General features: G+C 37.5%; 1 protein-coding gene across 1 annotated transcript in view; it reads right to left on the bottom strand.

Annotated features, from left to right (window-relative positions):
* Nucleotides 1-16,306, bottom strand: part of lrrtm4l1 (leucine rich repeat transmembrane neuronal 4 like 1) — a 65,247-nt gene that overhangs the window by 38,986 nt on the left and 9,955 nt on the right. Inside the window, exon 2 of the mRNA XM_086300239.1 lies at nt 5,309-6,939. Coding sequence (XP_086156365.1) covers nt 5,309-6,939 — 1,631 coding nt within the window. The remainder of the gene's footprint in view (nt 1-5,308; nt 6,940-16,306) is intronic.

Here is a 16,306-nt window from a genome sequence, read left to right as displayed (position 1 = left end):
GGAAGTGAGGGAGCAAATGACTAAACTGGAATCAGGGGTGTGAGACTTACTGTATATTCATTGAGATCTTTCTCAGTAGTGTATGCCTGCTTGCACTTAAGCTCTTAATGGTTTCTTAGAGCTGATGAGGTAAAGGGGAGAGAGAGCGGAAAATGAAAGTGTTCTTCTAAATTGTTTTTGGAAGAACGCCTGTCAAGTGGAACGGGACTAGAGGGGAAATTAGCCAGGGGACATGCAAAGTGTACGCTGGGGCTGACTGTGTAACACCCGCCTCTCTTCAAAGCCATGTTAACGTAAAGGGTGGGGGTAGGATACCAGCACAGTATCTCCCAGAAGCAGGGATCGCTTGAGGAAAGACCAATGAGAGAATGAACTGCCAAATCTACTTTTTCAGTTTCTCCTATGGGACAATCAAACATCACTCACCTCATGTTGATTTCTTAAACTGTTTTAGTGACTGTTTATGTCAAAGCGTGCTATTATAACAGTATTTTAAACATATATGATTGCCTTTCCACACACATACAACACAATACTGTACAACATTAAAATCATTACAACTGCTTACCAAAAATACATGTAATGAGCTCTTAAGATCAAAATATGCATCCCAGTATTATTTATTTTAACTGCCCTATAGGTATGTGTAACAATTTGTACTACTCAATAATCTGTCAACATGTACGAGGATCACAAACAAGCCCAAGATGAAGTTAATTTATGCTTTGAAGTCTTAAAAAGAAATGCAGCAAAAACATCTTTAAAAAAAAAATAAAATAAACAAGATGAACCAATTCGCCTGTTATTATAGCTCACACACAGAGTCTGTGAATTTCATTGTCTGGGCAGAATTGTCAACTTTATCAACACCAAAACTGAATACAATGAGTTCAAACTGTGCACTGCTATATTATAGCCACAGAGCTGAGCAGCATGACGTAATGCTCACACTGCAACCATGCTCGTATGTTTTACTACTATCTTTTTCTTATAATTGTAGCTATGTCAAAATATGTATAATTGACCTTTTACAATATCACTTTATAACAGAATTTGTTAATAGTTGTTTTACTGCTGACAGAAAGAAATATGTTTCTTAAATTACATTGATTTTTTTTTTCAGTTTATAATAAATTGTGTATTAACTGGGGTATCATTTTTTATTATTTAAAAGGCATTCCAAAGATTTAGAAAATAATTTTAGAAATATAAAAATGTGATTGAAACATATTCAGTGTTATAACAAAGACTATTCCAATTTTTCCAATATTTCAAAGTAGCTGAACCCATCTACAATGAAATACAGCACTGTGTTGCCAACCGAATGTGATCAGCAACAAAATGAATCAGAAGGCAAAGATTATCATTCTAATATTTAAAAGAGTCACCCATTTATGCTTTAAACTTCATGCCGCCTGTTAATGTAATGCTATTATGTAAATTAAACTTCAGCATTCACTATTTTGAAGATTCATGAACATCACTATTTTGGTATAGAAACAATGAGTCAATAGGCCTACCAGGGCTTATTAAAGCTTCAAGGGAAGTTTTAATAAGATGAATAGGATGATAGTTGTGGATCTCGAATAGCAGAGTATACCCACACATATGAGCTTCCTGAAATAAGCCGTGTTTCATTTCTATTTGTGGTAATGCTTGCAATCATTTAGGCACCACGTCTAAAGCTGTTTTTTTTTTTCTCCAATAGCTGTAAATTTTCCACAACTCCTACATGAGAGACCTGCCCATATTTGAATTCTGTACATGGTGTATTACTGATCCATTTTGGTGATCTCAGCAAACGCCATGCATAACTGCAGCTAACCTCAACCTGTGAAACCCCCCCCCCCCCCCCAAAAAAAACCCCCAAACCTCTGGAGCTGCACAGGCTTTTAAGTGTTGAGTTTCTTGCCTCAAAATCTTTAGGATGTAAGTAAAAAAGACATCGACTTGTCTCCTGCTGGGCCGTGTCAGTCAGAATACCTCACCGAATTCTAGCCACACCAGAGTAAATGTGTTGTGCTAGCTTTTGTTCGTCCCCATTGCCACCCAAAAGGGACTGCTGGCGTTGCACACAGCCGTAATGAAAGGCACAGCCGGCAAGATGGCACTTTCATCAAACTAAACCAGGCTGACACCAGCTTCTCAATTATTAAACGGCTGAAATAGGCAACAGTGTAGAACGCCCCCAAGCAAACTACTGTAGACACCGTCAGTGATGTTGAAAAGGAAAGATCGTTTTTGAGATGATGAGATTTGGATTATGGTTATGTGGAGAGAAACAATACTTACACTGACACTGATTGCTACAGAAATATTTGCAGTTAAAAGAGAATCAGAGCATTGCTTTTGTTTGTATCAAACTGGAGTCAAGCTGTGTGCTGGTGACTCACAAGACACTGTACAAATATAGATCTCTTAATCTTTTCAAATGAAGTATACAATACTTTTTTATCTTTAAAAGACATTCATTTTTTCAATTCTTTACAAAGAACCTAACTCTGATGTTATGGACTTCTTTGGAATTTGAATACATCTATAAAAACAAAACAATGAAAAAAAGCCCAACAAACTATTAATCTAAATGCTTTTTACCAAATTCCAAGTAGGATTTTGAAAGTGAGAATTAACTTTATTAACTGAGTTTGTTTTCCCACATTATTCTCTACAGTGAAAAGTTAATAACATCCTTGTTCAGAAAAAAACCGCAAATACTCCACTGAATAAAATCGGCCTAAAGATATGTAAATTTAACATAATGTCCTTTGTTCAGCGTAAATGCGTGTTGGATGCTTGGCCTTGTAGCAGGGTAAGAAATGCTTAAAAAACCTTCATAGTATGCAAGTGAGCAAGATACCTTTTATTGGCTGGTTTTCATTTGCAACTGATGAGCCCCAGATTCATTTATTCAGAGCAGAGAAAAGCTATACAGCTGTGTTTCTGATCTCTGGAGGGTAGATTAGCATTGGTCAAACCCAGGCGTAATCAGGCATCTGATTCTCTATTTACAAAAGCAAAGGTATGTTTCTTTTAAGAGTTTTCAATTGGCGTAGTTTTGGGGTACTAGTAAAGTTTAGGGGCAAACATCCATTCAAGCTATGGCTCATTGCACAAAATTGAGATTTCTTCAGCAAATATTACAAGCTTTGGGAAAGAGATATCAAAACACCTCCTCTATGCCACCAAGACATCTTGTAATTGAAACTGAATAAGCACCAAAGGGGAAGTGGAGAATTTTTGAAAGAAGCCATAACCCTCTGGATGAATAGCATCCTAATTGGCTTTAGATTTGACATTAGTTTCACCCCTTAACCACTGGACTGCATCTTTGAAGTGCTCCTTCATTCATCCTTGAAGTCAGACTGCTTGATTAGCTGCTTTGCTCACAAAAATCTATGCATGAAACTGATCGCCATTTGTTTATTCTGTATATAAGTACATGTCATTTTAACACACACACCATTTTTTTTAAACCTTGGGAGCACTTGAAATCAATTTAATCCTCGTACATTTCTCTTTATCGTTACTGCTGACATTATCCATTCGATCATAATGCAGTGCATTATGACTGAACTCTACAATAGCCCAATATCATGAAAGTGAATCATGAAAGCAAACCAGCTACCATTGTAACTGTCAATATGTCCTTGTAAACATATGCCATGAGGAAAACTGGAATAAAAATACTGCTATAACTGCAAGTAGGAGATTGAAAACAATTTTACTGTTGATGTAAAATGTTAAAAGCTGGACCTGCTCCATTGTCAATATCAAGTGAGTTACGACTTAGAGTATATGGAACAGGCTGATTTGATTAGGTGATTTGGTTGACTTGCTGTAATTCATTCGACCTCCCCACATCTGTAATGCTGACTTCACCTACAGGGAAGGAAAAAATATATATATTTTCTTACTGACATTTACTTATTATATTATAACTTCACAATGTGAGAAAATTAAGTTTATAGCTCAAGTAAAAATGAATAGTACCAAACAATTTAAATTTCAAAATTAAACATTTTGCTCAGTGAGCCTCTTTCACATTAGAACCCACAAAGTTTGAATATGAGTTAGGATAGCTAGAGAAAAAAAACTATTATTTGATGTATTGTATCCTCCAATTCCCCCTTTTTTCAATTTAATTGAAATCAATCACATTTAAAATAAAATATTTAGACAAAAATATTTTAAGTATTTTAATTTACTTAAACTATCTTGGGCCCATTGGTGAAAAACACACAGGTGTGCAGTCATTACTTTGAAAGGTAAAATTTCCGTCCCAAAATTAGACATGTCTTCATGTTTGTGGTTGTAATTACAATGGTTTATACATTCACTCCTTACCAGAGCAGAGGGATCCTCATTTAAGCCATATCATAAGCTTTGGGATTACCATAGTGCCTCCCCTCTATGCAGATTAACATAAATTTCCTCAAGTGAGGAGGCATGCAGTGCGCCAGACACACTCAGTGCAGATCATCAACTTTAGACATCTATAATGGATGTTCAGCTGACGATAGAACATAAAGTTCAAATATATTGCCTATCTAGTATTGATCAGCTGCTCTCACTTTGTGACAGCAAAACTACCAAATTCTTACTTAACAGCATTGCACTTCGTAGACCCTTGCCATTTTACCTTAATAGATGCTAAATATAGTATATTTGGCATTTTTCAATAGAAAAATTAATTATGTAGGCACACATTTATGCATTAGTCCACAAACACGCACACAGAAACACATCATTCTCACTCCTCCAAACACGCAAGCCAAAAAAGCTTTAAAACATCTAAGCCATGCAATGCTAATGTGGAGTAGTGTCTACAAATTAGTTAGACAGTTTCCAATTATTCCCTGTGCTTTCAAGTCTACATACCATGAAGAACATTTTCAAAAGGGTAGCTTTGAAAAGATCATCCAGATAACCAGTGATACAAAGATAAATTCCAAGCAAAAGAATGGTAATTAAAGCCATAACCAATATAATTCAGAGAACAAAAAATTATGCATGCATTAATTATTGTGTTAATGCAGTCCTCTGAGACCATGATGTAGATTTCTTTTCCTAGATCAGATCAGATTAGCTGTTTTGTATTTTCCCCTTTAGAGTCGGTTTCAAAATAAAAAACTGGAATAATTGGAGACATCTAACATTTGGAGTCAAGCGTGCTTTAAATGAAGAGTTAAGGGTGCTTTACTGTGATTAGTGTTTTTACAGTACATACTTGATAAAGGATTTACCTCTCTGTTGGGTCTTGTATTTTGATTTTGAGTTTTTATTTTTAGGCTGATGCGATCGATCATACCTCACACTCCCTGGAGCCAGAAATTGTGCAAGTGCAGGAACCAGTGCCATTGCCTAGCACCTCCAATGCTTCCGGTGTTGCAGCAGGATTGTAGCTCATGTAATACTCTTGGAGCTGGGAGCTGAGGTTCTGTTCTGGCTCTGGACTCTTTTTGCGACGCTTCCGTCCCACCATGGATCTCTGCTGCAGCAACCTGGTTGCACCTGGGTAGCGCCGCCACAAAACATAAAAAACTGTCAAGATTAATGACATGGTGAAGAAGAGTGCTACGCTGCCCACAACCACTTTGTGCAGAGTCATGTGCTCTATCTCTGGGGGTGGTATGTGAGTGGGTCGAGGGCGAACCACTGAGTCTCTGGGATCTTTGCTCATATGCCCGGGAAAGGTAGGATGAGGAATGGGTCGAGGTCTAAATGGTGGGAGAGGACCAAAGGTACTGGTCGGTGGCATAGGTGGAATGCCACTTGTGGGGCCAAAGGTTGGTTCGGCAGTGGCTTCCGAAATGAGCTCTGATGTTGGTGAAGGTGTTTCAGTCAGAATGTAATCGGTTTCCTCACAAATACCATGGCTCCTTGTAGCATCCATGACTTTTTCTCCCTGGAGATACTTTGGGCTGCTGCATATCATTGTTGTGTCTTTACTACCCCGAAAATTTCTCAACCAAGCAACAAGTGGGCATATCCCAGTTCCACAATCCCAGATATTGCCAGCAAGACTTATTGAGGTCAGTGAGATCCACGCTGACACTGCCTCCTGAGACACATTGGACAGCTTGTTGGATTCCAGGTTTAAGACTTGCAGGTTGGGCAAGCAGTGAAACACAGCTGGGTCCAGAGTCTGAATTTCATTTCCAGACAGATCAAGCTTCTGCAGTGTATACCATGTCCATGGCAGACCCTGGTTGACCACCCTAATTCGATTCCACTGCAGATAAAGTGATCTTAGGTTGGCTAAACGTGGAAACAAAAAAAAGTTGATCCGAGAGAATTGGTTATGTTCCAGATGTAACTCCATCAGCTTCTGTAGACCCAGAAAAGTTGTGCGGGTAAGAGCTTTGATTCGATTGTAACCCAAATCCAGAAACTCCAAACTTCGACACTCCAGAAATGCTCGAATTGGGATGTTGGAGAGACCATTGGAGCGTAGGTGAAGGTTTTGTAGTTTTCGTAAGCCATGGAATTGACCGGGCTGTAGATTTTCTAATTTGTTGTAGGACAAGTCCAGACTTCGAAGATTTGGAATTCCATGAAATGTTGAATTGTGTAGGGCTGTAATCCTGTTGGAGCTCAGAATGAGCTCTTTGAGTCTGCGGACCCCCTGGAACGCTCGACTGTCAACAACTGAAATCTGATTGTGGTCTAAGTAGATCCAGAGAAGCTGGCTGAGGTGAGCAAACTGATATGGTAGCAGCGTATGCAGTTCATTGTATCGCAGGGAAAGGCCCTGGCAGCCTACTGAGATGTTTTCTGGAACATCTAAAAATCCAGATGAATCACAATGGACAGTTTTTCCCTCACATCGGCAGCTATTAGGGCATGTTCGCTCACCAAAACTGAATAACAGGGGAGCCCGCAAGAGAAGAAGCAAAGGGAAGAGGAGGTGTGTCAGTCGTCCATCACACAGCAATGGACCTACAAAACATTAGGAGAAAGAGATACAGAGAAAAACGTAAAGATTTGAATGGTGATCAAGTTATATTTACAATTTCAAAATATTCATGCTGTCAAACAAAAAGGACTAAGAAGTATTATTACTGATTTACCATGCAAAGTCAGCAATGTGTTGCTTGGGCTGGTGCAACAACAGCTTTATACATGCATTGAAAACGACTTAAATATAAAATCTCTTCTACAAAGATCTCAAAATTCGACACTGGTAAATATAATGTTTTTTTTTTTAAATTGTGGGTTTTTTGTTTGTTTGTTTAAATTATTTCTTTAGTGATCTAAATAGTTTATCATTCAGCAGTGGTACTTTTCTGTTTCTGTTGAGATTGGCCCTTATTTAAGTATCTTTATGACTTCTCTTTACATTCTTTTTCTTTACATTATGTCATGAAAAGAATCATATTTACAAAAACCCGCCAGTCATGTCATGACCTAACACACAGTTGGGACAGTGGTTCTACGTAACCAACCGGTCATGACAATGGTTTCTTAAAAGAAATACACTAACTGACATATAGTTCTCCTCATAAATGAATATTCTGAACAGACTTCTCAAGGTCGATAACAGCATGATAAAAAATATACACATCTGATTAAGTAACCAGAAGACCTACTGCTTAAATGTGCAGCATTTTAGGTTTACAGGATGATGTAAAAGAGATATTTTCTCAGAATAAGTATTAGCCCTCATCAAGTTGTTTTGAATAAAAAAAAGCTTCCATGATTTCATACACCCTACATGACATTTGTTCTGTCAAATGGCTCTGTGAATCATTTACAATACCATTAGACCAGGAGTGGGCAACGCCAGGCCTCGAGGGCCAGTGTCCTGCAGGTTTTAGATGTGTCCTTGATCCAACACAGCTGATTCAAATGGCTACCTCCTGAAAATGTCTTGAAGTTCTCCAAAGCCCTGGTAATGAACTAATCATTTAATTCAGGTGTGTTGACCCAGGGTGATATCTAAAACCTGCAGGACACTGGCGCTCAAGGCCTGGAGTTGCCCACCCCTGCATTAGACTATAGTATCTCAGGTCTTTTATATAAATGGTAAATGGCCTGTATTTATATAGCGCTTTTACTAGTCCCTAAGGACCCCAAAGCGCTTTACATATCCAGTCATCCACCCATTCACACACACATTCACACACTGGTGATGGCAAGCTACATTGTAGCCACAGCCACCCTGGGGCGCACTGACAGAGGCGAGGCTGCCAGACACTGGCGCCACCGGGCCCTCTGACCAATATAGGACCTTAAGACCTTGTGCAGCCTATCAACATGGCCTTAGCACAACTTCTGCCTGTTGCTTCAGTGGCAGCCTCATCTGCCATGCAAATGCAGCGATTGTCCAAGTATTAAAGCTGATCTTAGATCTTGGCACATTTTTTGGACATTCAGCAAGACAACCAAAACAAGTTCACACCACTCAAATTATGTAAACACACCTTCATATCAATGCTGACAGGCAGACCTTGATTTCAGATTCGGCTGTATGTTTAAAGATGTATCACTGTCCTAACACATTCTGAGTCTGAGTTATAAGATAACTTATGTTCAACGAACAATCCTTTGAGATTATTTCTTTCCAGAACGTTGAGGACTGACAGATGGACCAACATCATTAAAGATAAACAGATATCATAACAACAACAACAACAATGCATTCCTTTTGGTAAATTCTTTGAATTAAACCTGAAGGTCTGCAGTTCAATAAAATCTTGACTGATTTTAAAACCCTGTGTGATTTACAAAAGTAGAAAAAAAAAACCCAAACAAAAACGCCTTACTGTCCAAATACTAAGGGGCCTGACTGCATATCCGTATCCACACATAACCGAAGTCTCTAGAACTTCCAGCTTTCAACTATCCAGTGCTGTCAAAATTGAGCACATTCTGTATCACAGTAATGGTGAAAAAGTATTGTTTGGCATGTCTAAGGTGGACTTTTGTTATCCCTGTGTCATCCTTTAGTAATATCATAATATCGTTATAAGCTCAGGCTGCTATGGGGACCTCCCATAATGTTCTAAGTAATTATCCTCTACTCTCCACACTTTAGACTTCACTTTTACATTTAATTAACTTTGTGATATTCTCTCTCCCGCAGTTTGTGCCCTTTCCTCTCTGTCCTCTTTCTTCTTGTACCTTTCTGCCCGTATCTCTGGTTCCAGAGCTGTACATGTCTTGTCTGTAGTTACTGGCCCCAACAGCCTGCTCAGTGTCTGCTATCTCTTAATGATCAACCTTTTTTTTTCCCCTCTTTGCTCTCCTCTCACCCCACCCAGTTGAGTCAAAAGCTGTCCTCCCTGAGTTTGGTGCTGCCCAATGTTTCTTCTTGTTAACCCTTTAAGACCTACCATAGAACCAAGTCCGCCAGAGCTTATATTATATTTTTATATGCTGTGGAGCCATTTTTGGGAGCATTTCAAGTTGCTATACATCAATACAACCATTATAGCCCAGATTTTAATAATATGTATTCATTAAGTGCATAGTAATTACATAAATTGCAAAAAAGTGCAATAAACTACAAAAAAATTGAAAATCGTTTTTGATTTTTTAACATATATTTGTAGTTAGAGAAATTTAAGAGGCTTATCCCTCAAAACTGTAAATACAAAAAAGTTGCACAAAATAGTTTCCCACCACAGGAAATTTATTTTGAGTGTCTTCATAGTTTTATTTTTGAAATACACCAATTTTTATACACTGCAGGAAAAACGAAAATAAATATTATACTGCAAATTTGCAAAAAAGCAGCATATGCATCAAAATAAACTATTTCCAGCAGTGCAATATGAGTCCTAAGCATCCCAGAAACGACACAGAAAGTCATAAAGTCAAAGATAACTTTTAAAAAGAGCAGTATAGGCCCTGAGGCCCTGATCGCAAAAAAGACTACATTTCCGCGAAAATGACGTCACTTCCGGTTTCGGGCAGGTAATGGCGGAAATGCAAAAGTTCGCGCTGACGTCTATTCCAACGTAGGAAGTGTTATGGACAGCTGATCGGATCGGTAAAGCGTGTTTCTGGAATATTATGTTTTTGTTCCTGCAAGCGCTTTTTATGCAGTTTTTGCAAAGCTATATGTGGAAGAAAACCGTGACCTAGGACAAGCTGATGGCATAAGATGTAAGTACAACTCCTCCGGTTTCATATGCAAAAAAAATTTTTGCGCTAGCTTACGTGGTTGCAGTGCTACTGGGATTTAAAAATAGTTACGCATAACAGAGCGTTCCCGCTCCGATCGGCTCTAAAGGGTTAAGTGGGTATTTTTACTCCTCACAATTATCAATTGCTTACTCATGGAAAGATCACAGGGTTTTCCTCTACAACACTACAAGCTCTCTTTCGTACTGTATAAACTGTCCTGAATGATTTTGTGTTACATTAATGAAACTAAAAAGAGGTTGAATAAATAATTGTTTATTACTAGCTTCAAAAAATCCAATTTTTGTACAGTTCAACTCTTGCACTTTCTCTATACTAACCTGCTGCTGTAAGCTGCAAAGTAAGAAAATAAAAGGCAATTCTTCCCCTGTGCAGAAAATGGTATGCAGAAAATATTAGTATGCATCATTAATCCACAACTTAGGGGTTGTCATACAGCACAGTGACAATTTCATGCTAAAATGGGCAACAAACATCCAATGTCATACATGAGCTGCCACCACAAACTGCAAAATGCAGCTATGCTATACTTCAACACTGGCAGGTAACTTTTGATCTTTACGGAAATTACATTTAACCAGTGATTTGATTTACTCCTGTACGCTTCCTGAATCAGTGCGGTTTTAAATTTGCAGTGTTTTAGCAGTTTTTGCCATGCCTTCCTTGGAGAAATTATAATAGAAGAATCAGAATACATTATTATTATTATTATTATTATTTTACATTATTCCATTACATTCAATAAAGAAAGATGGATGGAAACTACATTGGGTAACCTGGTCGACAGCTCCTGTGAACATGAATTAGTCTATGCATCAGTCTATGCTTTAGAGGACACGATTTCACTGTCTTAATGTGTTCCAACAACAATTACCTTGTGGCCACTGGGAGTGCACACACCAACTTTGAGAAAGTGTGTGTTATCAGAATAACACAAAATGTCAAGAAATCATTAATCTGCATCTTGAGAGATAAGAGGTACAGATTTTCTTTGAAGTAACTTATCTGGTTTCAGCATCTCATCCAGCCTTCCCCTGTGTTTAATGAGTTATGTGACTGTTAAAAGGAAAATCATTCAAAATAATACTTTTCAGATTTCTTACATATCCTGCTATGATCCAGACAGGCATACAAATTCAGTTCAGCACTCTACATTTAATTATATCATAAAATAGCAAAACATAAGTAAATAAATTTCAAGAATAAAGCTATTTTGTGAATTGTACAGCAGGTTATTGGGGGAAATAAACGGAAGCAAATGAGTGCATGAAAATAAGTCAAGATAAACTCAACAAAAAAAATAATGGTTTTATAAATAAATCACTCTAATCCTTGAAGCAAAAGATGCAGTGGCACTTCCATCACCTCCTGTAACTACTTTGTGAACTCTCCAAGCATTTGCTGCACTACACGCAGCCATCCGTTTTCCCTAAATGATAATCCCATTGGAACATTGGCTGTGTTGTAAAACCCCAGGGCAACCTCACAATGTCATATCACTAAAACTACATCTGGGATTTCATGTGCATGTACTCCTAAAAAAAGAATAGCAAAATATGAAAAAACAAGAGGTGGTTATTAGATGGCAGAAAACTCAAAGCTATGCAGCCACAATAATGTGCCACTGGGCTCATAGACGCCTACGCATGACAGTGTCTTTAATTAGCACACAATGGTTCAGCATGGATTTCTGCATAGAGAGAATAGTAATAAAAGCCCCTTGGACATATGTGCGCTAGGTTCCCATGAGAGGCTTTATAGAATACAATGAAGAGAAATGTTTACTCTCAGTACAGTTTCATTAATCAGAAATTAAATGGGGTGCTACATGCAGGCAGTCATAGGCTTCCATTGATTTCACGTATTAGATGTACACCAGGGCATAAGTAAATATATCTATGATAACTATTACAAATAAATTATTTAATAATATAAAATGTGTCTTTCAATATAGCTGTGTTTGTGTCATTATTAAAGTTAAAAAAACAAAAAAAACAAAACAAAAAAAAACCCACACAACCAAAATATTAAAAATCATATATAGAAAATCATTAAGTTACAACCTTTATCTAAATACAGCTTAAATAAAATAGAGCTGCCACAGGTTGATATTAAATCCATTCCCCTGCAGATCAGATTTGATATGGGATTTGTGGTAAGCTACAACTTTCCAGCAGCAAGGCTCCTTCTTCTCAGTAGAGCGTGACCAATCAGAGCCGGAGGGTTTTAAAGATTTCATATCTTGTAGATTTAACATCTTGGAGATTTCAACAAAACCAGCATAGTGCAGCAGCACCAACATTGCATTAAGCTCCAGTTTGTCACTGCCACCTATTTTACATTAAGTACAAAGAGCAGTAGGAGTTTGTTTGAACGGAAGTCTCCAGGCAACAAGTGACATCACTACAGTGTGTGTGTATTATTATTTATATATATATATATATATTTTAATTATTCTGTAACTCTGTAACTTCTGTCGGTGCTGTGCTTTTTTGGAAATCGAATTTCCCAGAGGAACCCACCCGAGGGATTAATAAAGTTCCATCTAATCTAATCTAATCTAATCTAATCTACAGACAATATCAGATCAGATTCTGTACAAATCCCTATAAGCCAGAAACGATTTGTATTAAACTTTGTGCAAATGTCTTCTTATAACCTATGTAACAGCCTTGTAAAGTGTATTTCACCCTTTAGCTTTTATTTGAAGTTAATTTTCTCTTACTATTTGTTTTAAAAAGAATCCTACATTAATGACTACCACAAGTCTTAAAGAAAAATCAAAAGTGACCTTGAAAATGAGAACCACGGTAAATCTCATTGTACATTTTGTCAACACATAAAGAGTAAATTCAAAGGTCAGAGAAAGATAAACAGATGAACGGTTTTATTTCCAATGACCTGTGGGTACATCTAAATTTAAATCCATATAAAGCCGATGATTGGTCGAGCTGGAGTAGTAGTAAAATAGTAGTAGTCTTCTACCACAAAATATATTATATATTTTAGTGAATGCATTAAGTAACCTAGTTTACTGATTCAGTAAGGATAATCTAGATTATATTTCCTATGCACTCAATGTACACAATGACTCTCAACATGTACATAACAGAAAACGTTTCAGCAACCAAACTAGATGCAAATATAATTTTTGTTGCCTCAGATGGCCAAAAAAACAAAAAAAACAAAAAAAACCCAGATGGGACAGTGTCAAAAATTTCTAAAAGACTAAACCCATACCAAATTTAACACCACCTTTATTAGTTTAGCATTTCATTTAAAGATTTCTTGCAATAGCAATAAAAGGTTTTAAAAACAGATTTCTTATAAGATGGAATTGTACTCTTAGTCAAGTATGTAGGAGACAAGTAGAGCAGACTTTCTTTTATTTTGTGCAGCGACCAATGTTTCAACACAATTTGCAGCTGATGAAAATGCAATTGAAGACCATAAATATTAATTAAGAAACAAGTTCTGTGCTCCGGTATCCCTGGAGCTCAACAACGTCCTGAACAGAGGTAATTTGCTGAAGTTACACTTAAATGTGCACACTAAATGTCAGCTGAAATGGGTTCAAATGCAAAAAAAGCTAAAGTTATTCCACAATATCCTAAAATATATATTTTCTCCAATTACCTCACCCAAGGCCAGGTTCCAGTGGCAACCTTCCCGAAATCCCATAAAAGTGACACTGCCCCTCCCCCCAGGACAGAGTGGTCTCTGGCAGGCCCAGCAGAGTCAGCTGTCATCTTCCTTGGCGGTGAGACAAGTTGATATTTCATTTGAATGCACAGTGCTCAGGCACTGATGCAAAGGCTATTACCCAGAGTGCCCAAGTGGGTTGGCCAATAGTACTACATGCTGCAACAGGCCACATGCTGGGGCACTTCAAAGAAATGAAAGTGTGGAGAAAAAAAAAGAAGAAAAAAAAAAACTAAATATTTCTTATTAAATGTTCTACCATATAAAAGATAATACACATTAAAAGGAGGGGTGTATGAGGTGGCTTTTAAAGGTTATTGACTGGCAGAAAAGTATAGTTAGCGTTTTATATTTAAACATTCGCTGCAGCTGTGCCTGTTTTAAATTGGAAAATAGAAGACCGTCTACACTATAGGCTTAATTGTCACTTTCTCTTTCTTTCTTCTCTATAAATATGCCAACATACTAAACTAAATTAAGATCGGATGTGACTGTGAGAAATACTGATCCCAATATGAGGCTTTAGTCTAGAAATAAAAGAGTATAATACATTCTAATCTGTATTTTTGCATAACCTAAAGCTTCAGGTAACACGATTTCTCCCAGTCCTACTTCCTGTGCATCCTTTTTTAACCTGACACTTCTGTTCTGACACAGCATCTAAGAATTTTAAATTGTATGATGTGTGATTGAGCTTAAGCAAGCAAAACTGTATGGTACTACAGCATGTGTGATATATTACACTATTGAGTGTGTTCACTCAGATTTAAGGCACATAGAATTAAAAATACTTCCAGAGGACAGAAGAACGTGACATATTACCAGTCACGGGGCCTATCATGCAATTGTGATTAATTGGACACAGTGGCATTACAATATTGAAATGAAGTACCTTTTACACACTTAAAACCCATTATTTTACGGCCATTAATTTGAAAATTGGAGTCAGCTGTAATTTCAACTCGCAGCGAAAGCATGAAGCAGTATAAAACAGCTGATTTATGATAAAAGCTTATTTTACTACTACTGGAGCTGCACATACGTGCATACAGACAAGCAGCCAGTCCTACATACACAATACACTGCATATGGTGAGCAAAATATATGTAAAAGTGGAGCTTAATAGCAGTAATAGAAAAATACAGCTTAAATGGGGCAGCATCCATTAAATTTTTAAATGAAATGAGCAGTCAATTCTGTGAGCTCAGTTATTCTGTCTGGATTTGTGGGAGACGTAGTAACTGAGGTCTATTGAGTCCACGACCTACTCAAGCATAGCAGTTAAATGGGGAAATGAAGACAGACAGAGCTGCTCTTGCTGGAACCTTCACTAGGAAAAGAGGCATAGAGTTGTGTGCAAACAGAAAAGAAGTGCAACCACTGCAGCAAAGAATTAGCCAAATGTTAATTAACTTTTATGTCATTAACTTGATAAATAAGGGTGAAGACTGATGAGTGTTCCACGTAGACCCCATTTGTGCATCCACTCTGTACAGTTGTTTGAGGGTATGCTTTGACATTCTGCCCAGCAGATGCAAAGTGTCATCTGAAAGGCTTCTTTGCCTTGAGATCTTCTCCATTTCTACTTTTCTGCTGAACCGGAATTTCATATAACATAACAATGAAATCTGTTATTATGAAATATAGTCACATCTTAAAAGTGAACTTACTTCTAGTGGCCATGTGAACAAGTGCGTATAAAAAAGGAAAGATAAATTAAACATCTTGGTAACTTAACAAAAGCAGTATGCATTCAGGATTTTAAAGTTATGCACGTTAACCCAAAACAAAAGTAAGGTACATTTGCACCGCCCTTCACAAATGTAGAATTGGACAGGGAACAGATCAAAGTGCTCTTCAGTGCACTTAAAGAACTCTTGCATCAGTTGCTTCAAACAGGGAAAAAAGTGGCTGATATGATGTTCAGTTGGTGGGTTGGTTGGCTATTTGTCAAGGAAATTGCAGAGAATTCAACCGTTTTGGGAGCATGACTGAATAATTTTGGTTGATAATCTGTTGCTTATACTACTCTACGCATTGTTAATTTATAAAAGGTACGTGCATTCAGGAAAGCTTAGCAGTTCTTGTCATGAAATTTTAAAAAAGAAACCTGTTGCTGCATGGTTTTGTGTGTGTTTATGCCTCTTTAAATATGACAATACAAAATCTGTAATTTGCCAATAGGCACGCCTATAGATTAACTCTTTAAGACCTAATTTTGTAATCAGGATTTTCTAAATCTAAAGAAACTGAAGTCACTTGTTGGCAACCAAAGAACACAGAACACACGGCAGTCAAAATAACTGCTGTCAGCATCAAGAAGGCAGGTCCCAAGTGAAACTTTTCTCAATTTTGGGGTGAGCAATTAAAGTTAATCAACATATATCAGGGTTACCTAAGCAACTGGAGCCTGTAGTGACATTTCAGGCAACCAAAGGCCAACACGCCTCCTGTG

This window comes from Aulonocara sp. 'chitande type north' Nkhata Bay, linkage group LG7, assembly GCF_057382095.1.
Source record: "Aulonocara sp. 'chitande type north' Nkhata Bay isolate Kocher_YH1m ecotype deep benthic linkage group LG7, A_spYH_male_GT1.1, whole genome shotgun sequence".
Classification (NCBI taxonomy): Eukaryota; Metazoa; Chordata; class Actinopteri; order Cichliformes; family Cichlidae; genus Aulonocara; species Aulonocara sp. 'chitande type north' Nkhata Bay.
The sequence above is the reverse complement of the archived record's forward strand: the minus strand, read 5'-3'. Positions and strand labels throughout refer to the sequence as shown.